This window comes from Paroedura picta, chromosome 3, assembly GCF_049243985.1.
Source record: "Paroedura picta isolate Pp20150507F chromosome 3, Ppicta_v3.0, whole genome shotgun sequence".
In the NCBI taxonomy this organism is placed as follows: domain Eukaryota; kingdom Metazoa; phylum Chordata; class Lepidosauria; order Squamata; family Gekkonidae; genus Paroedura; species Paroedura picta.
In genome coordinates, this window is record NC_135371.1 from 58,510,776 (window position 1) to 58,532,840 (window position 22,065).

Sequence of the window (22,065 nt, forward strand, 5' to 3'; positions counted from 1 at the left end):
TTTATAAAAATTCCCCATTGAAAGGGAAGTAACAAAGGTGAGGAAATGAGAAAGGGCCTCACCTCATCTCTGAACTCCTCGGGGGATCGGTGCACGAACCACTGCAGTGTAGCCTGGGGAGACTTAGGGATGCACTCCAGGAAGGTGCTGTTGTGTTCCGTCCCATACACCACCTTTTCTTCCGTCTTGTCAAAGTCATCCACTACGGAAACATGAGGGCCCACATAAGAGACCAGTGGTCAGCAGAAGCCATCCATTTCCCTTATAGGGGATCAGTGTTGCCCAATTGACCGAATGTTGGTGCTGAACATGGGGGATCAGGGTTCAAACCCTTGCCCCATCAGCAACTCATTGGGTGGCTCTTCAAGGCAGAGCAACCTGTTTCATGTGCAAAAAAGGGACCATGCTCAGAATTACAAAAATAAAATAAATTAAAAAAAAATCACAAAGTGCTTGTATGAAGGCGGGGGTCTTAAATAATATGCCTGACCTATGAGGTATCTAAGCAAATTCTCCAATTTACAAACTTAACCCAAGTGTCTTCTCAACAAAACAAGTTCAGCAGAAAAATAAAGCAAGAACAGTAACTTTTATCTTACTCCCAGGATAGGGGAATACGGTGGTTCTGAAAAGAGAATAAAAACGATTCACAGATATAACCCAGTCTTCCTGGACCCACTCATTTGTAAGGTTACAGCTGATTATTGGAGAGTATGGAACAGTTAGCAACCAAGTTTGTATTGAGGTGAATTGCTGACCTTCCCTCAACCTCAGCATTCTTGCAGTATAAATGTGAGCTCCTCTCAGAAACCACACATCTTTCAATAGTTTTCCCTCACAAACGGGCTTCAAGACAGATCCAATCTGGCTTGCTTAATCACAAAAGATGAAGTCTCCTATGACAGGCTCTCTCTCAGCTAAAACTTTGGGGATGCAGAGTTTGTCTCTACACATTCACTAGTTTAGCCTGCTTGCACACAAAGTACAATCTGAGACAATATCCTTCCAGTCTCTCTTTCTCTGAAGGCTTGGACACTCTCTGCATGAGCTGGCGGAGTAACAAGCGCACTCTCTCTCCCCTCCAGTTTGGCTCCTCCAGATCTTCAAGGGACCCTGATAGCCTGCAAGCTGCTCTCACCCCAAACAGGACTAAAGGGGATTGGTGTATTTCACAAAGGGGCAGGACTTTTGCCCATTCATCCCTGCTTGCTCCCCAATTTATCTGTGAGATGTCAGTGGATGTGTTGCACCATATCTCAGCTAAGAACAGAATTTCAAACCAAATGTTTAGTGCCTGTACCTGGAAAATACATGAAAGCTTCTGTGTGGTATACCTATGACAGTTTCAGCTGATACTAGCTAGCCCACCAGTTGCCACCCTACCGTATTCCTCCCTACAGGCCACTCTGTCTTCAGTCCAGCCTTGGGACAGGGCTTGTATCATCAGGCTCTCTCACCTGTCAGATTCTGGTCGAGGCACTGGTGCACGGGGTTCCCATTACGGATGTCTTGCCGGCGGAAGCGACGCTTGCCCGATGCCTGGTATCTGGCGCAAGAGAGGCCATCCCAGGCACAATACGGATCCCGTGCCAGGCAGCACTCTGCACAGGCTGTGCCATAGGTCTCGCACTGATGCAGTTTCACTTGGGCAACCCCCACCCGGGAGCCCACATAGAGCATTTGCTGTCAGGACAAAGGAAGCAAGTTGTAGTAAACTGCTGAGGTCTCACTGTCCAACCGAGATTTTCATTTGTGTCTCAAGGCAAGAGAATCAGAGCTGAGGTCAGCGCACACACTTCTTTCCAGCAGAAACTCCTCCTGAATCCCTGGGCTCAAGTCTGTTATATTTGTCTGATTATGTCCCATAACAACCTCCATTTTGTCTTCGTTACATGAGCCAATGTGGAGTCAAGTCCAAAGGAAAACTAACAGTGGGATAGATAACTAGGGACTAGTTTGAATGTTATAAAGTCCTTGTAGCTGCCCAGATGCATTTCTATCAGACACGTACTGAGAGTTCGCTGCTGGAGACTTAATTCCCATGCATAAGGCAGTTTGATCAGGAATGGAATAACAGCACATATAGAAAAGAGGCTTCAGCCTCCCCTTCCCACTGCACTGATCTGAAATGACCCAGAGGACCCAATGGGGAAATTTACATGTAGCTATCAATGTAGGCAGGGACCTCTCCTTGTAAGCAGGTGGGTATGAATAGGCAAATGGCCCTTTGCCAGCCACTTCAGATAGAGTGTTTCTCAACAACACAGCCTGCTGTGCTCTACTGCCATCATCTGCAGTAGTTCTGCAGTGCCAGTCTATACCTCTCTGCACAGTGGTTTCCCCACAGCACTCTTGTCCCGTGAAGAAGCCATTCATTACTCACTCGTTTAACGGAAATTTCCATCTCAGTAATAGGAACTGGTGCCTGAAGGGAGAAACAGAAATGGCTTCTCAGATAAAATATGTTACAATGTACCCTGACTGTGTTCCACAGCTGCAAATTACTGGCCTGAATGCCTTACATCTGCCCCTCACCCAGATGCAAAAGGGGACATGTCCCCCCTCCCCACACACACACACAGCAGGAAGAGAACTTTATTCATACTGGAAAGAAATAAATGTCCCATGGGAAACAGTGTCAGTCTTCTTGCCCATACTACTGAATGGAGAGCTCTGACCACAGTGTATTTCCCATAGGTCCATCCTTTTAAACAAAGGAACAGCCTTTGGTCTAATGGGCTCGAGGTTCACAATCCAGTCAGCTTGGCCCTGAGCATGATGGGTGGCACTGGCCAAGTTCGTTTCTCAGCCTCTGTTCTGACTCTGCCAGGCTGGGAAATATTAATGACACTGCAACTTGAAACTAACCTACATATTAGAAGTGGCATGGAAGAGACAAAAAATGATTACTGGGACATGATCCTAAGAATGTGAATCATCTGTTTATTGGAGAGGTGTGTAGTCAACACTTTGTTATGCACAAAGGAGCCAAGACCATAATCTTGGAGCCGAGTCTGCTGTTTCCTGTGGTGCTCATATCAAGTCCATCATGGGAAATATCACCTCTTATTATTAGGCTTTGAAAGTAAACACAGCATATTAGATAAGAGGTTCTGAGCTAATTGTACTGAGGAAAGAGTATTGAGCTAATTGTTTATCAGTACAGTACAAGTGCAGCCATGATAATCTGCCGAAAATGCGTCCTTCTTTGGAGTACACTATGTGTAATGTATGCCAATTTGCACATGTGCTGCCTTTTCACTTCACCTTAAATACTTGAAGTTCCTCTAGAATTACTTCTTCAGCTGCTGCAAAATTTCCTCTTTGAAGGGCTATGACCTTTAGCACAGAGCCAGCATCTAGATGTTAGGGAGAAGAGAAAGAGCACATTGAAAAAGAACTATCTTTCTGGGCTCTCAGCGTCCATACAGAGGTAAGAGTCTGCTTCTGGAACTATTCTTCTCTACCACAGACAGATATGTTCACAAAGATAGATGAACAGCTGCTTTTCCTTGAGGATGATGATGCAACCAAGGAAAAGCACCATAGACAAATATAACACATAAAGTGTCATCTTGGAAGTCAATAAGAGAGTTGACTCCAGGGTACAGTACAGGTTATATGTGTGGTCGTGGCCTTCTTTCCATGTCAGAATTAATTTTTGTTTATAAGTATTCAGTGGAAAGGCAATATTTTTAACAAAAGAAGCACAAATATTTGAAAAGACAGATGTCCTCCGACCACAGGCTCCTTAGGACAAAGTGTGATCGGAGAGACTCTTAATGGGCTCCTCTTTCTCCAGCTTTGGACCTTAGAAGCACTCTTTCCTTTGTTTGCCCCCAGGCAAATATTAACACTCACAGAGGAATGCACATTAAAAAGGTAAATAGAGGGAGAAGTTGAAAACCCAACAAAGAGAAGAGAAAATGCTTGAGAAGCTTTTCTGTCAGAAAGCAGAAGTCTTTGCTGAAGTGCTCAGGGTTCCACTCTCTATATATCAGGCTTCAGTTAACCCAGGACTTATTAGTTCTTCTTCCAGAACCTGTTTTCATTGCCAAGCCTCCCGTCCCACATATGGAAGAGTAATGCAGAGGAAGAATTGCCTTTAGACATAATCACAATTGGCCTCACATCCTAAGGAGGGTCCACCAGGTTCAGGAGATGCAACCCACCTCCCACCATTGTTAACATTCTTCATTATCAACAGTCAACATTACACCTGTGCCAATGAACATGACATCATACTGCCCATCCTCAGCCTCCACACGATCCACCACTATCTGCCGTAGGCAGTTCTGCAGGTTGGTTTTCACCAGCATGGGCTGACGATGTAGTGGGTACACAGGCTTGCTCATCAATGGATGGGCACGTGCAAAGTGAAGAACCTCATCAGGGTAATCCTTGGTGGAGGAATATTGCCGGCTTGGTTGGTTGGTGGTTTTGCTGGGGCACTGATAATAAGGAGGAGAAGGCACAATATTTCAGACAAATCTTGGTCCTCCTCATGCAGATCATCTATTAGGGTGGCAGGATCAGTAGATGCCATGAAAAACCCAGTAAGATCCCAGCCTTACAACACTAGAATTGACAAGGACCCATCTAGCCCAGCACTCCCTCTCCAACAAACCATCAGCCAGAAGCCCCTGAAAGATCACTGTAAAGGATTGTTACCCAAAATGCACAGGCCCCAATACAGGCTCTTAGAATCACTTGAACATTTAATTATGTCTGACATACTCTCAACTGAAAATATCTAATTTACATTGCATACTTTGAGAATTCATTTTTTCAAATGTAATCCAATCTTCTGTGCTAGCTTTTCCGATCTTGAAAATAAAGCTTTTGAGGACATAAGTATTGCTTTTGTTTGATTGTGGTTGTTCTTGGACAAAACTTCTGTCTTTTGAGCTGTCTCTCTGACTGGAGGCAAGGGGAGGCTCTCTTACAACGGCTGGATTTGGGAGTGCAGGTCAGAAGCATCAGCTTCCCGACCAGAATTCTGGGAATGCAAATCTAACCATTTACAACTTTCAACTTGAATTATGGTCTTGGCATGAGGACTTATACTGAGCTGCCAAAGAAACAGTTTGCCAACTCATGGATGCTTGGGCGCCTATAAATCAATGGGGTATTTTTCTTTATTAAACTAGATTAACCCCCGTCCCTCCACCAGCTAATTTGTTTGTTTATTGAAAGGAGTTTACAGTTAAACTCCACATCTCCTAAACCAGTGGTTCTCAACCTTCCTAATGCCGCAACCCTTTAATACAGTTCTTCATGTTGTGGTGACCCCCAGCCATAAAATTATGGAAGTGTCCTTTCACAGAAATTAAACCGAAAATGACCAGTGGTGCGAAGATCCATGGTTAATGATTGTATATAAATTGTTTTGTTTTGTTTCCGGGGTTTCTCAGTTCAGTTCTGCCTCTTGTCCTGCAGAGTTACACCACCACCTGGAGTGCCTGGCGGGAGGCTGTGCTGCACTGGAGGCACTGCTGGAGCGTCTGGCGGCCGAGTGCAGGCAGCTGCAGGAGGAGCGGCAACAGTGGCAGCGCATCCCCCAACAAGTTGCTCACCTTGCCGTGACCCCCATGAAAGGGTCATTTGACCCCCAAAGGGATCCCGACCCCCAGGTTGAGAACCACTGTCCTAAACCCTAAAACCCTTATTCATTCCCAAGTAGCCCTTCAGTACTTAAGGTTGCAGTCTTGTACACACTTAACTGGGAGAAAAGCTTTGATTTGTAAAGTGGAAGTAAATGACATCAGAATGAGATGTTATAATTCAGTACATTTAGCATGAACTCAGCAGGGTTGCCAACTCTGCCAGGAGATCTGGGGGTAGTTCCCTGGTGAACTCTGGGGAGAGAAAGGACTTCAGAGAGTTTTAATGCCAGAGGGGTTTAACTCCCCTCCAATCTTCCATTTTCTCCAGGGGAATGGACCGTTTCAATTTGGAGATCAAGTGTAATTCTGGGATTACCCCATGTGAAGACTGCTAACTCTGTAAGAGATCCTTGCTGAGTCAGACAAATGGTCCATCTTGTCCAGGACTCTAGTTCATACAGTGGCCAGCCAGTTGCTTTGGAAGGCCAGGAAACATGCCAAGGCCTTCTAGCACTGGTATTCAGAGGTTATTGCTTATGAATGTGGGAGTTCCTTTATTAATTATGATGATTAGTGATGGGCCATGAACCCATATAATGTTCTTTTAAAGCTATCTATACTCATGGCCATTACTATGTCCACTGGCAGTAAATGCCACAGTCTAGTTACTCATTGAATAAAGAAGTACTCTATGCTATCTATCCTGAATTTATTGCCCATCCCCTTCAAACAAACAAAAAGAATAACCAAGAAAGCAGGAGATCACCTGACTGACTAGCAAAAGAAATATACAATAATTCACAGTGAGAACTATGTCCTGCAGTGACCGACCCTTTCAGGATGATAGAACTGCACAGACTGGGAACCTGCTAACCAGGCCCACTTGCCATCTTCCTGATACAGATGGTAGCTGTGTTGCCTGAAAGGGGCAACACGTGAATTTTGCAACTGCTTACAGGCTCTATATATACTACATAAAACCTTGATTTCCCAGGACTCTGGTCTGCATACAGCAAATCCAAAAATTTGAAAAGGGCTAATGTGTATCATATGGATACATTAGGGTTGCCAATCTCTTGGTAGAGCCTGGAGACCTGCTCGAATTGCCCAGACAATGCAAATTTGTTCACCTGGAGAAAATGGTTACTCTATGGCATTATACTCTGCAGAGGTCCCTCCCCTAAGCAAAGCCTACCCTTCCCAGGTGGGAAACTTTACCCATTACCCTCCTCTGCCGCAACATACAAATATTTTTCAAAATATAGATACTTACTACTCCTGGCCTTGGGTAGGGCACCTTGCCCTCATAAGCTGCCCACTGATGGTCAGGCCCAGCTTTATGGGCAAACGGGCCATTAAAAACCTCCCAGATGTCTGCCATACGATAGACGCAGATAGCAAAACCTTGGAAGACATTGCTGAAATGAGAGATTTTGGTTTCAGTTAGAGTCTGTTGGGCAGGATATGAGTTTAGGTACAAAATACTGAGAGATAGTTACTCAGCCCAACAAACTGAATTTGGCTGCCATGTTGCAATTGAAACCTGGCTGTCAATGGGACTGAGGACTGGTTTGGACATGCAGCAGAAGGAGTCGGCAGGGAAACAGCTGAGTGCATAGAACCACTTCAGAGTACAGGTGACGGATTCTGTTTTCAAAATTCTCTTTAAGTGAAAAGCTAGCAAGTCATCCGTGGAGCTAGACTGATTTTTTATTTGCAGTGAGTTTTGACACGGGAGAGCAAAAGAAGAGTGGCCTGTCTTCTGAAGCTGTGCAGAGTCCTACCAGCTCACCCTGCTGCACACTCAGACCATACTTTTCTCAGTCTCTAATTTGGTGAGAAGGTGACCATAATTAATAAATAGGATTATTACTTCAGAAGAAAAAAAGCACGTCGCTTATATTGGCCTAATCCCCACTAAAGCTACTTCTTCCGGCAACCTCCCCTTTTCCTCGAAGGGCTTCACTTTCTTAAGCTGTGATAATATATTTCAGTGACATTTCTTCAAAATATACCCATATTTATTCCCATGATCCTGCTCAAAGCTTTTGCACCAGCCAGAGTCGCATGCACATTGCTCCAGGGAAACAGATCTTCTAATCAGCCGTTCAAATGGAAGAGAACTCAAGACCCATCCACCTGACTCTCCTGCCCCAACCACTAGTGAACACTGGTTTGCTGACCAAAACTCTGCAGGATCAATGCTAGCAACTGGTAAAGACCAGGAACTGTGTATGCAGAACCCCACTTGCACAGGCAATTCTTCTTCCAATTAGAAGTACTACAAGGAAGCCTGCTTATGTGTATGGCTCATGGTGTCTTTCTATAACTGTCCCATTTCAGATCATGACACAGCCTTATAAGACCAGTGAAAGGTCCAAGACCAGTCTTCCGAGAGTTGGTTTCATTCAGAGTACAGAATTCGGCATTGTTGCAGTAACTTTATTTCCATGTTTAACTGACAAGATCAATAGCAAACAGTAGTCAGTACAAGCATCAAAATTTATCAGAGCCCCTTCCTCAAGAAAGGGGGACAATTGAACAATGAAGGATACCAGTGTGGTGTAGAGGTTAAAAGTGGTGGCCTCTAATTTGGAGAACCAGGTCTGATACTCCCCATCCCATCTCACCTACTTCAAAAGGTGTCTGTTATGGTGAGAAGAAGGGAAGGCCATTGTAGGCTGCTTTGAGACTCCTTTGGGTAGTGAAAAGCGGGATATAAAAACTTCTTATTCTGTGAGCTATTACTTTTTAGCTTTCCTTCTGCTTATATAGATGTATAAAGAATTGAGGGCTACAGAACTGGTGCGGCTAACATCAATCTCCTGCTGCTCCAACAAGACTTCTCCCCCAAGTCTTATCTCCCCAAATCTTACCCCAGTATGAAAATTGCATGTTCACCCTAACCTCCTGACAGTCAAGGAGAGTACACAAGTATAGCCTGAGCCATTGGGGTACAAAGCTCAGGTATCCTATGCTCCTTGCAGTGCTTTATGCTCCGTACCAACTTGTTGGTTATTCTTGGCCCCAGGGAAATCCGACCAGGGCCTGGGCCTTTTCGGTCCTGACCCCTACCTGGTGGAATGAGTTCCCAGAAGAGCTGCGGGCCCTGTGGGAGCTTTCAGCGTTCCACGGGGCCTGTAAAATGGAGCTCTTCCACCAGGTTTATGGTTCAGACCAATACAGCTAGGGAGAACTATGGCCCCCCTTCCAGGCAGTTTTTTGATGGTTGCAAGTGACATCTGCACCCTCCTCCCTCCCACTCTGATGTTAATTGTTGGGGGGTACTGAGAAAAGTGAGGGTTTTATTTTCTGCCATACCATCTTCTCTTTATTTTATCTGATTAATGATTGTAATTGAATGTAATTTTATGTTAGGGGTTTTAATCAGGGTTTCATGGGTTTTTTTATTCTAATCTATGTAACCCACCTCGAGCAGTCAGAGAGTGGCAGGTAATAAATCTGATTAATAGTAATAATAATAATCCTCTCTTCTTTCCCTTCTGCCTTCAAGTGACCTTGTAAGGGACTCCAGGTCTCAGGGACTCAACTTGCAATGGCATCAAAGTCAAAGAGGAGGGGGAGCAAGTTCAGTCTTCCTCCTGTTCCAGACCCATCTTATAGTCTAAGCCAGGATTCTGTGGATATCATGCCAGCACCACTTGTCTCCAGTGAAAATCTAATAGAGAAGCCCCCCCCTCCCCGCTCTCTCAGCATCACTTCTTTCTGCAAGTCCCTATTTGTTCTTACAAAATTCTGCAATTAGCCAACAGAAAACTTTTTAAAATCAGCATTATCAACAAGAAGTACAGAAGACCAGAGAATGAAAGCAAAAATTTCACCTGATGGTGCTAAATAGTGCGTAAACCTCTGGGTTCTTTCCATCTTTAGTCCTCAGGAGAAAGACATCCTCTGTTTAAGGGAAGTATAGTTCAGAAGTATAGTTTACAACATTTAATGGGCTATCTCCTCCGGTGTACATGCCATGCATCTACTCTGAATGTCTTTTGAGGTTACCTATGTACACATTTCAAGGACCTAATATCCTGTTCCAAACAATTATGCCTTTCTCTTGTGCTTTTAAAGTGCATTACTGGGGCCTTTTCGCACGGGGATCTTTGTTGCAAATTGTTTGCGGAATGAAAAATCGCCATTTAAAATAGTGGAATTTGTCGTTATGCATACCTGCCTTTGTAGTGGAATCAGTTGCGTTTTTTAGCGTTTCCCACAGGCTTCCGGTCTCGGCAGAAATCGCTAGAAAGGAAGCGCTATTGCCGAGCTCATCCCGCCCCTGGCCGTCAAGCAGCCAATGGGCAGCTGTTAGCATGCTCCCAAACAGCCCCTTTCCCTTTAAGAAAGGTTTTTTAAAAAAAAAACAGACCCATAGCAACCAATCTAGGTAGATTCGTTGCAACGGAGAGACCCATCCAGCTGCCTAATGTGAGCTGTCGTTTGATTGTATGATCGTTGGCACGCTGCCTCGAGTGATAAAAAAAAAATCCCCCCCCCCCTCATGGGCCCGATTTTCGGCTGAATTAATGTGTAAAAAATAAAGGGACTTTATTTCAGCAAACGGGCTTTTATGTGGTTTGTGCTTAGTGACTAAAGGTGAAGGACTGAAGCCAGGGAAGCCTCTAAACAGAAAGAGGCTCGCTGGTGCGTTTATCCCCGCTTGGAGAAAAAAAAATGGCGATCGCTTCGCCGGAAGTTTGGAGGAGAGAGCCAGGGGGAGGGACTTTGAAGAACCCGCAACAATGGTAACGCACAGGTCTTTAGCGCTATTGTTGCAGATTGGTTGCAGGAGTGTATCACTATCCGGAGGGTGAATCCACTTTTCTGGATTCCCCTGAAAGCGCTACAACGAAGCGCTTTTTGCGGGTCGGTTTCAGGATTGTTGCAGATTGTCTACGACGTCGTGGGTTATGGCAAATTAGTAGCGTTTCCAATTAGCAACCATTGTGCTATTTTGAAGCCGTGCGAAATGGCCCCTGGAATCAATTGCTGGAGGTGCATTACTGGAATCAATTGCTGGAGACAACTGATGGAAGAACCTTTTGGCCTACTGCAGTGATTTCTAATGAGGACAACCTGATGCCTTGATGCCATCCAAATGTCCCAATTTGGACATACTACTCCCAGCAGTGGCCCACCCAGAGGCCAGCTTCAGGTCGCAACACATCAATAGATCTCAACATATCCTTTAAGGATTTTTCTTCTATGCTTTGTATGTTACATGCTTCATGCTTTCCTGAGCTAGTACAGGTTCTTCTTGCAGCACTATCTGAGTTGGTTCCTTTTCAGTGAGCAATGAGAGTTCTCATAAGTACAGCAAAAGTACAGGCAAAAAGGCACTCCTACAATGCAGCAGGTTGACTACCTGGTATTAGATCCCCACAAAGGAAGAACTTGTGCCCCAAGGCACTTCAGCCATCTCACGATCTCATCTATATACTAACCTGCCTTCTCCCCTAAGGAAGCCACCTCCTTCATGTTCCCATGGGCTCTTGAACAGAACAATCAGGAGGCCATCTCTTAACAATTCATAACCACTGAGGAAACACCAGGTAACTTATTTTGGGATTCTAACCTCAAGAAGGGATGGTAAGTGGGCAACTGACACAGTATTTTATTCCTCTCATATTGTTAAAGAAAGTCCTTAGAGTTTGATGTCCAACTAAAAAGCTGAGAAGCTAATTCTATGAAAATCGACTGGTATCAGAAGAAGACACTTAAATCCCTCTTACCCAGTTGATCAAAGTATGTGTCTATGCCATCTGGTCCTGGGACAGAACATACCAGACGAGCCTTGTTGAAGGTGCTCCACTTGTTGACGAGCACTCGTTGTCCTCCTGCGTCATTCTGAAAGGAGAAGAGTACTCCAATCATTGTTGCCAATCCAAGGATTCAAAGAAACTCTCATTTATTCACCAGCTTCACCCCCAGAAGCTAGTGAGGTTCATCCTCACATCTTCTGGGGAATCTCAAATTCAAATGCCATGTACTGACAAAATGAGATTTCAGCTGGCAAACAACACAGAAAAGGACTCTAATCATGTGAAATGTCCTATTTAAAGAGGTCTTACAGTCCTATTAAAGCTCTTTTGTTCTAGCAAGCATTTCTATTAATGAGTCAAACAAAGGCCTGGCAACTACTGAATCTGCTTTCAATTTTTTCCTTAATTTTCTACATGTATATATATACACATGATGGAGAGGTTGTTTTGTTTTTGCATTTTTGTTTTCAACTGTGTCTCTGAAACATTTGTCTGGAAGTTGAACAGTTTTCAAGTGATCCCATGACATGTGTTCTTTATCTTCCTCTTCCCATCCCAGAACCCCAGATGGGATCATTTGGGTACCACAGAGTCAACTGGGGCATTCTGCACATGGGAGTTGTGTTTGAATCCACACTCACAGGAAGTTTCTGTCTTGGAACAAGGGCTACAGAGATACATGCTGCTACCATTGAAATGCTCCTACAAAATGAGCTTCAGGAAACCTGGACCAAAGCTTGTCATTGCGGCCTAAAATAATTTGTTTTAGAGAGTGGGGACTAAGAAGTTATAGAACTCCTCAATCCACATAATTATGAATTATTTGTATAATTTGTAGCCCCCCATTTCAAACACCCACTAAGAGAAGCAATTTTTTTGTTTATGGCAGCATATTGCAAATGTCTTTATATTTAGTTTTCAATCAACACATTTCAAATACATTTTTCAAATGAAACTCATTAAGTAGAAAGCAGAAAATAAAACAGTGAAGAGCGATTGCACCACGGATGGGCATGAAATGGGAAACTGAGGTTCAGTTCGTGGTGTGCCCAGATTACAAACCATGAACCATCACAAACTTTTAAGAGCCAAACAGGTCATGAGGTTCACGGTGCTGTAGATTGGCCCTGTGGCATGCTAGAGACACCAAATTCATCAAACTCTGGCTGACACTCCTACACTCATCCTGAAAATTTGGTAATGAATGGATTGATAGGTTCCAACTTACAGCATCACAAAGAAGGTGCCCTCAGGAAAGTGTTTTCTGGGGAAATAACAGCCAACAGGCACTCATTTTGACAGGCTCAGGTTCAGGAGGTTCAGGAGTGTAAAGAATGGATCCCATGCAAGCTAAAGTCACCAAATTCACAGAGGCTCTCCAAATGACTCTATTGTACTTGCCCTTCAAGTTTGGTGAGCATTGGGTTTATGAGGTCCTAGACATCACATTGACTGGGGAAGGCACTGGCAAACCACCCCGTATTGAGTCTGCCAAGAAAACGCTAGAGGGCGTCACCCCAAGGGTCAGACATGACTTGGTGCTTGCACAGGGGATACCTTTACCTTTACCTTTAGACATCACTACCCTCCATTATTCCTAATGGGGGAGAAAAAGTAGCAAAAAACACAAGGGCAATAGAAGCCCAACAGAACAAAATCAAAGTCCAAGAAAATCTCTGCAGTGGAAACTGAAGGTGGGAGGTCATATTTGCAAGCCCACAGAACCAGTAAAACATATTAGTGCCTATCAGAACCTAGTGCCAATGTGGAAATGCCAACTCAATCACAATTCAAGCTAGGGAGGCATTTTGCAAGCCTAGCAGAACCAGTGCAATTACAGAGTGATCATCAGGACCAGTGTCACTAGCATTGCCAGCTGAAAAGGTCTGATCTCATAGCATAGAGTCACGAATACAAGCAAGGGATGGAGTGGAATTCTGCAAACTCTGAGCAAGAAAGAAATATAGGCAAATGGTGGAGGAACCCTCATGAAACTGATATGACTAGTTTGAAATTGACAACTTTTTCAAGGCTGGCTAATTCTACTCCCTCCTTGTTTTGAAGTTTGGTAAACAATTTATCTGAGCAGAGAGAGCCTGGCACCAACCAACAAGCAGCTTGAAAGTACATGGAAAGTTCATGCCAGTTGACCTGCCACAAACTTCACTTAGTAAACCACGAATCAGCCAATATTATTCACAGACTTTGGTTTGTGAGCCAGTTCATGCCCATCCCTAAATCACATCTCCACTGAATACAAAGGTTGGTAGTGGTCTTCTGTCTGTGGTTACCAAAATCATGATTTCTAGCCTTCAAAAAACATGCCCAAAATTCAGTTACTGAGAGACATATTTTTAAAGGGTAAAAGATGTTCACAAATTATCTTGTTTCCTAGGAACAAGTTAGCTATCTTTGCAATACTTCACCGGGTCTCCTTACACCTGAGCAGAATACATTCTCTTGTATAGTTGCAAACAGCTACTCCTGATGTAGAGACATAACTAAGTTTCTGAAGACTGCTGCATTGTAGAAAATCCACAATGAAGCTATGTAACTGTTCCATTGAAAAGAAAGGAATAAGTGCAGAAAACTTTCCAGACTGTGGCCTGGCTGAGAAACATTTTTACTCCAACAGGAAGGGTCACACTGACTGTAGTTAATATGCTATTATGATGATATCAAATTATAAGACAACAACAGGTTACCTACAGTATGTGCAGCTGACATCAATAGGGGAGAAAGAAAAACAGGTAAAATGGCTGACTTCAATACAGAAAACAAAACATTACAACTAGAATTATTTCTAACGATAATTGTAAGCTCTTTCTCAAAGGCCAGATTCTTGACAAGATGGAGGGAGAACTACTTGAATTGACTGGCAGCGGAAGGAGTGGCAGAGTTACAAATGGAAAAGGAAGAGGGAGCTGAGGCTATTCAAACAATCTACCTGCTTCACTACACTTCAGTCATTGATAAATGCTATGGTTGCCACAGTTTCATTGTGGAAAACCACAAGATATGCAGAAAACAAATATCTTGCCTTCTATGTTGCTGCTGTGTTATTGTGTCAGTTGTTTTCCACTGCATTCCTATTCTTCAAACTTGTATTTTAGCCGAAACTTTAGCCGGTATACATATGGTATCCATAAATTTAGCCGGTATCCATATGGTATAAGTGAACTAAAATGGACAGGAATGGGTGAATTTAATTCAGATGACCATCAGGTATACTACTGTGGACAAGAATCTCGCCGAAGAAATGGAGTAGCCTTCATTATCAATAAGAGAATAGGAAAAGCAGTCTTGGGATACAATGCCCAAAATGACAGAATGATCTCAGTTCGAATCCAAGGCAAACCATTCAACATCACAGTAATCCAGGTCTATGCCTCAAGCACTGCTGCTGAAGAGGATGAAGTTGACCAGTTCGATGAAGCCCTACAACACCTTCTAGAAGCAACGCCAAAAAATGATGTGCTTATCATCATGGGGGATTGGAATGCTAAAGTAGGAAGCCAAAAGATAACCGGGATAACAGGCAAGTTTGGCCTTGGAGTACAATATGAAGCAGGGCACAGTCTAGTAGAATTTTGTCAAGAGAATACAATGGTCATAGCAAACACTCTTTTCCAACAGCCCAAGAGACGACTCTACCCATGGACATCACCAGACGGTCAACACAGAAATCAGATTGACTATGTGCTCTGCAGCCAAAGATGGAGAAGTTCTATACAGTCAGTAAAAACGAGACCAGGAGCTGATTGTGGTTCAAATCATCAGCTTCTTGTTCCAAAATTTAGGCTTAAATTGAAGAAAGTAGGGGAAAGCACTAGGCCACTCAGGTATGAACTAAATCATATCCCCGGCGAATATACAGTAGAGGTGACAAATAGATTTAAGGAATTAGATCTGATAGACAGAGTGCCTGAAGAACTATGTACAAGAGGTAGCAACTAAAACCATCCCAAAGAAAAAGAAATGCAAGAAATCAAAATGGCTGTCTGAGGAAGCTTTACAAATAGCTAAGGAGAGAAGGGAAGTGAAAGGCAAGGGAGAAAGAGAATGATACACCCAACTGAATGCAGAATTCCAGAGAAAAGCTAGAAGAGATAAGAATGCCTTCTTAAATGAACAATGCAAACAAATAGAAGAAAACAATAGAATGGGGAGGACCAGATATCTTTTCAAGAAAATTGGAGATATGCAGAGAACGTTTCATGCAAAGATGGGTATGATAAGAAACCAAAATGGTAGGGACCTCACAGTAGCAGAAGAGATTTAAAAAAGGTGGCAAAATTATACAGAAGACCTATACAAGAGCGAGCTTAACATCTCTGATAACCACAATGGGGTAGTTACCACATCCTGGAATGTGAAGTCAAATGGGCCTTAGGAAGTCTGAGCAACAATAAAGCTAGTGGAGGTGAAAGCATTCCAATTGAACTATTCAAAATCTTAAAAGAAGATGCAGTAAAAGTGCTACACTCAATATGCCAGCAAATCTGGAAAACTCAACAATGGCCACAGGTTTGGAAAAGGTCAGTTTACATTCCAATCCCAAAGAAGGGCAATGCCAAAGAATGTTCAAACTACCGCACCATTGCACTCATTTCTCATGCTAGCAAAGTTATGCTCAAAATCCTACAAGCTAGGCTCCGGCAATATGTGGACTGAGAACTTGACTATGCTAAAGCCTTTGATTGTATGAAGCACAACAAATTGTGGCAAGTTCTTAAAGAGATGGGAATACCAGAGCATCTTATTTGACTCTTGAGAAACTTATATGCAGGTCAAGAAGCAACAGTGAGAACTGAACATGGAGTCACTGATTGGTTCGAAATTGAGAAAGGAGTTCAGCAAGGCTGTATACTGTCACCTTGCCTATTTAACTTGTATGCGGAGAAAGGCGGGATTAGAGGAGTCACAAATTGGGATCAAGATTGCAGGGAGAAATGTCAACAACCTCAGATATGCAGATGATACCACTCTAATGGCAGAAAGTGAAGAGGAACTAAAGAGCCTGTTGATGCGGGTGAAGGAGGAGAGTGCAAAAGTTGGCTTGAAACTCAACGTCAAGAAAACAAAGATCATGGCATCTGGCCCTTTCAATTCCTGGCAAATAGATGGGGAAGAAATGGAGATTGTGACAGATTTTATTTTCCTGGGCTCCAAGATCACTGCAGTTGGGGACTGCAGCAAAGAAATTAAAAGACGCTTGCTCCTGGGGAGGAAAGCTATGGCAAATCTAGACAGCATCCTAAAAAGCAGAGACATCACTCTGCCAACAAAGGTGCGTTTAGTCAAGGCTATGGTATTCCCAGTTGCAATGTATGGCTGTGAAAGTTGGACCATAAGGAAGGCCGAGCGTCAAAGAATTGAGGCTTTTGAACTCTGGTGCTGGAGAAGACTCTTGCGAGTCCCTTGGACTGCAAGGCGAACAATCCAGTCAGTCCGAGAGGAGATCAGCCCTGACTGCTCCATAGAAGGCCAGATCCTGAAGACGAAACTCAAATACTTTGGCCACCTCCTGAGAAGGAAGGACTCCCTGGAGAAGAGCCTAATGCTGAGAGTGATTGAGGGCAAATGAAGAAGGGGATGATAGAGAATGAGGTGGCTGGATGGAGTCACTGAAGCAGTAGGTGCAAACTTAAATGGACTCTGGGGAATGGTAGAAGACAGGAAGGCCTGGAGGATCATTGTTCATGGGGTCGCGATGGGTTGGGCACGACTTCGCACCTAACAACAACAACAATAACAACAACAAATGGTATCCATTAAAGTTCAAGATTAAATCTAAACTGTTGTGAACAATCCTGTTTGCAAGTTAACCCTTGGGGCATCCAATGAATAAGGCACCTCTGTCTCTTCTTCTCTCACACATACAAACGTACACATTGGCATCAGAAAGCTCCTCCAGTCTGTATTGCCAGAACTACTTTATTTGCCACATTCTATCAAGGAAACACAGCTGGATCCACCTGCATTTCAGCAAACACAGGCCATTAGAGTCCAGTGACAGCACTAATCTCAGATAGAGCTTTGTTTTCCTTAGACAAAGCCTGCTGAGATGCATGGCAAGCACAGCTACTAAATGAGCCCTCAATCCTCTGGACACCCAGGTTTTGTTTTTTAATGATGCAGAGATATGATGGGTGGTGCAGCTTACCCTGTCCATTGTGTGCATTTTTTGCCTGCCAAAGACACTGGAGAAGATACAATAGCAGATTGACTTGGCTGCATGGAGCAGAGCATCTCCTTTGACTCATTTGGCAACCCGTCAGCTTTGGAAGTCAGATCCCATCCCCACTCCCATCTCTCAAACAAACACAAGCCCTCTTTTTGTGAGGATGGATTAATCCAATAAATAACATTAGCTTGATGTTTATTTCAAGGATTAGGGGGAGAGCAAGGAATTCACAGCCAGCAAAGCTTTTCTGTTTGGATGGAAAGCTGCCATCTCCCCCGCTCTATCCGCATCTGGTGAGTACTGACTGGTGCTTGTTCCAAAGAATGAGAATTATAGCAGGCAAATGTTGCCACAATCATTTCTTTCTGACAAATGCTTCTACTCAGCATTTCTGAAGCCTGGGCACTTTGGTTTGTGCGACTGGCAAATATGAAAACTCTTATGTACAGTTTATAAGTACTATTGTATGCCTGTTGTGTTTTCAGGAGACCAGAAAATTGATATTTTCTTCTGTTTAGTGACATAGCTGACTCCAGATTGATGTATTCTAGTGAGGTTTTGGATCATTGCTAGAGTAGTGTGCCCTGCCCTGAGTCTGAAGAGAGGGCAGATAGGTCTGTAGGTAGATAGAACCTCTTTTTTTTACTTTCTGAAGCACAGAAGCCTCTGTTAGATATTCATGACCTATCATTACAACAATATATTGATATTTTGGAGACTTAAAAAAATTCAATCATTATATTACTCTATTGAATTGATACAAGCATGCCCACAAAATGAAAGGGGTGGCGGTGTGATGCCATCAATGTCACAATAAAAACAACAGCAGTCTCCCTTTATAATCCTGATTATTTAAGACATGTGAAGAACAATACACTGACTCCACAAGTGTGAAGATGCAGAGAGAGGGTAGACATCAAGAAGAACTGTTCCCAAATAGATTCCATTGCTTTTGGCTCAACTCCTAAGAAAATCAGGAGTAAGTCAATTGTGTTTCCTATTTTTCATTATTCTGCAGAAATGGGTGTGGATGATAATACTGCAAGCACATGTAAATGATTGCTGCAGCCAACAGACTGGCCTTTTGCCCATAGGTAGGAATGCTCTTCTCTCCCCCTTCCCAAGGTATTTTGGGTTTCTTATACAATAATAAAAATATTCATTAGATGCAAATATTCATGTTCAATACCCCCAGATACGCGGCATAATCCGTGGAAACTAACAACCTCATCAATACAAAAATAAGGAAGACTAACAAACCAGACATCATGAACTGCTGGAAGCTCCAAAATTATAAGGTTGATTTTAGTCATGTTAAATTCCTCCTATATCTAGGTAGTTTTAATTGCTATATTTGGCTACTAGTATTGCAATGGAGTGTAAATAGCCATGAAACTGGATTACATGGAAGAGTGAAATTCATCCATCTATATGTGATCTGGCAATGTACCTCCAACAGTGAATACAACATCTGGGACATCCCTTGAGACAAAAGGGCGGGGAGGAAATAATAAGCATGTTTGACACATTCCCTACTAAAAATACTGGGGTAATAGCCAAATGGATCTCTAGGAGGTAGACATTCTTTGTTCCATATGGTTTAGGTTCTCATTAACATTCCACCATGTATATTGGGAGGTTTGCATATTCAATATACATTCAGGACTTGGAGCTTCTCTCAACATGCATCCCTAATATTCTCCTGTCCTATGTTTTGCTCAATGATGCACATTTTCCAATACTTCTCCCAAAATCAGCTTCTCTATCCCCACAGCCAAAGTGGTTCTTGTTAAGAACAGTTGGGGAAATTGTATCTTGCACCTTCTATTGCTGACAAACAAAAACAACATCTGTAACCGCTCCTGCGGAGCGGATTAAATAGAGCAGTAAGGGCTGTGTGGGTGGAGAAAGGGGCGGGGCCTGTCTGTGATAAAAACTCGGAGGGGCCAAGTGGCCAATTGGGAGGCACGCATGGTGCGCCTCCCCCTTGACCCGCCCTGGACTGGTCACTCGCAAGGTTCGACGCAGGGAAAGGACCTTCGCTGTGCAGGCCCCTTCCAGGAAAGGAGCAGGGCTGCCATGTCAAAGACACGGAGGCCCTCCTCCTTTCCTCCCGCAGACCAACAAACCTTGCCTGGGGGGGTCCTTCCTGAGCCTCCTGGCCCACCTTCCCCCCAGGCCACCGCCTCACCACACCTACTGCCGTCTGCCATTGGCCACCTCCTGCAGTCGGCAGAGGGAGGCCGGCGATGCCTGGGAAGGGCCACCTTGTGCCCCTACAGAGCCGCCCGCCACACCTGCTGCCACCACTAAGGTAAGCCTCCCCCCCAAGCCACCCACCCACCCTCCCAGCTCTTCCGCCCACCCCAAGACACCGCCAGACCTGGCAGTTACCCCGCTCCCAACCACCGCACCCCGGCATGATGCCTCTCACCCTACGAGCCTGTCCCCCCGCCCGCCCACCCCCCACAAGTCATCTCCGCCGTGCTCCCCCCCGCCCCCACCGACCCACCCGTCGCCGTTTCCCACTCCCACATGGCCAACACTCGCCCAGCGCTCTCCCCCTCCCCGCGGATCCCCCCGAGCCACCCACCGACCCATCACCGTTTCCCGCCCTCCCACGCCCAACACTCGCCCCCGCACTCCCCCGTGGATCCCCCCATCTTCCCACCCACCCGTTGCCATTTCCCGCCCCCCCCACACGCCCAACACTCGCCCCCGCGCTCCCCCCGGATCCCCCGGCCCACCCCCCCTGAACTGCCGAACCGCGCACCCGCCCCTCTCTACCCCATGCTCTTCCCCCCAATCCCCCCTAATCGCTCCCCCCTCGCCAATCCCCCCACGGACCCTTAAAAAAAACCCTCCTTTCCCCCCACTCCCCTCCAAGTCCACCTACCTCCCTGCCCTCCTTCCTTCCTTCTTCCTTTCCTTCCTGACGTCCTCTACTTCCTGCCTCTCTCGCTCTCCCTCTCACTTGCTCTCTTTCCCCCGTCCTCTCTTTCAGACTTCCTGCCTTCCTTCCTGTCTCTCTTCTATTCATCCCTTCACCCACCCCTTTCCTTCCTTTCTCCATTTTTCCAAGCTTTACAACACATATTAGTCTTATTGTATCAAGGTCCAGGAAGTGGCTTAGATACTGAAATAATATTTTAGGGATCTTGGGAAGTTTTTGGTGTGCTGTATCTATCTATAGCAGCCTTTCTCAACTTTTTTACCATTGAGAACCCCCTGAAACATTCTTCAGGTTTCAAGAAACCACAGAAGGGGTGTGATTGTGCAAAATATGTTTGGGAAGCATAGCTGTGTACATGCCCACCCAGAACCCCTCCCCTTTCCACCCTTTCTTGGCCATTTTGAGAGTGGGGGCGGGTCAACATGATCATATATAGTCTTATCACCTGATAAATATTTAACAAATTTAAAAATATAAAATTTATTAACTCTCACCCATTCAGGAAACTCTTCCAGGACCATCATGAAACCCTGGTTGAAAATGCTTGATCTATAGAATAATATAAGGGGGCATACAGGTCATCGTCCAACCCCCTACTCAGTTCGGGACCAGCCTAAAGCATCCATTGTAAGTATCTGTCCAGCCATTGCTTGAAAATTGCCTGTCTGTCTATCTCCTGTAATTTCCCCACACCCACTTTAGGTACAAGCTTTAAGGAGATCAGGGGAAAGTAGCATGAAATGCTACACTGGGTGGCATAGAGTGAGTTACTTTCTCAGCCTCTGTTCTAATTCAACCAGACTGTCAAATATGACTAACATTGTGATGGTGAATAAGAAAACAACTTGACAATAACTTAAATAATAGAAGGGCCACAAGCATTATCAATATGATTAACACAGACCAATATCACTTGAAAAACATTCACCTATAAACACAGGTCAAATAGCAGATTAGCCAGCTATAACACTAGTCCTTTGAGGCTATATGCAGACATCACTCACACAAGCAAACCCACCTAAAATCACCACTTCTTGTAATTACCACAAACTCTCAGCATACTGTTGCGAAAGTCAAAGTATACCCTAGATTTTAAACTTGAGATCCTTAAGTCTCAGAAAGGGAACAAGTTCTAACCTGATGTATACTCAGTGATCTCTTTGTCATCTTATGGGAGCGCATTTATAAATATCTCTGAAGATTGAGTGCACGTGGCCTGTAAGACAGAGGATAAAAGCTGCAGTACAGAGAAAGGCATCCCCATGAGGAAAATTTGGGAGTGTCCTGGCAGTACTTGTATCTCTCCCAGCGATGGAAGTACTTGTATCTGGCAGTACTTGTATCTCTCCCAGCGATGGAAGTAAACTATATGTGCATGCAAAAACTGTATACATGGGATATAAAACAACCTGAGAAATTACATCTGAGTTCATAAATGGCTTATTACTCCAGATATTACTCCAGATACATCACTGAAAACTAAGGAGTTGAACATCTGGTGAGGCAAATTTGTCATTGCATCTTTCATTAACTAGCTTAGCTTAA

The 22,065-nt window shown here is 44.2% G+C and overlaps 1 protein-coding gene across 1 annotated transcript in view; it reads right to left on the minus strand.

Moving 5' to 3' along the window:
• The window catches only part of SEMA3G (semaphorin 3G), a 132,590-nt gene that overhangs the window by 9,022 nt on the left and 101,503 nt on the right, over positions 1-22,065 (minus strand). The window contains exons 8-15 of the mRNA XM_077325867.1: positions 11,351-11,465; positions 9,449-9,518; positions 6,880-7,024; positions 4,220-4,451; positions 3,268-3,359; positions 2,384-2,425; positions 1,458-1,683; positions 63-202 (exon numbers count right to left, since the gene is read on the minus strand). Coding sequence (XP_077181982.1) covers positions 63-202; positions 1,458-1,683; positions 2,384-2,425; positions 3,268-3,359; positions 4,220-4,451; positions 6,880-7,024; positions 9,449-9,518; positions 11,351-11,465 — 1,062 coding nt within the window. The remainder of the gene's footprint in view (positions 1-62; positions 203-1,457; positions 1,684-2,383; positions 2,426-3,267; positions 3,360-4,219; positions 4,452-6,879; positions 7,025-9,448; positions 9,519-11,350; positions 11,466-22,065) is intronic.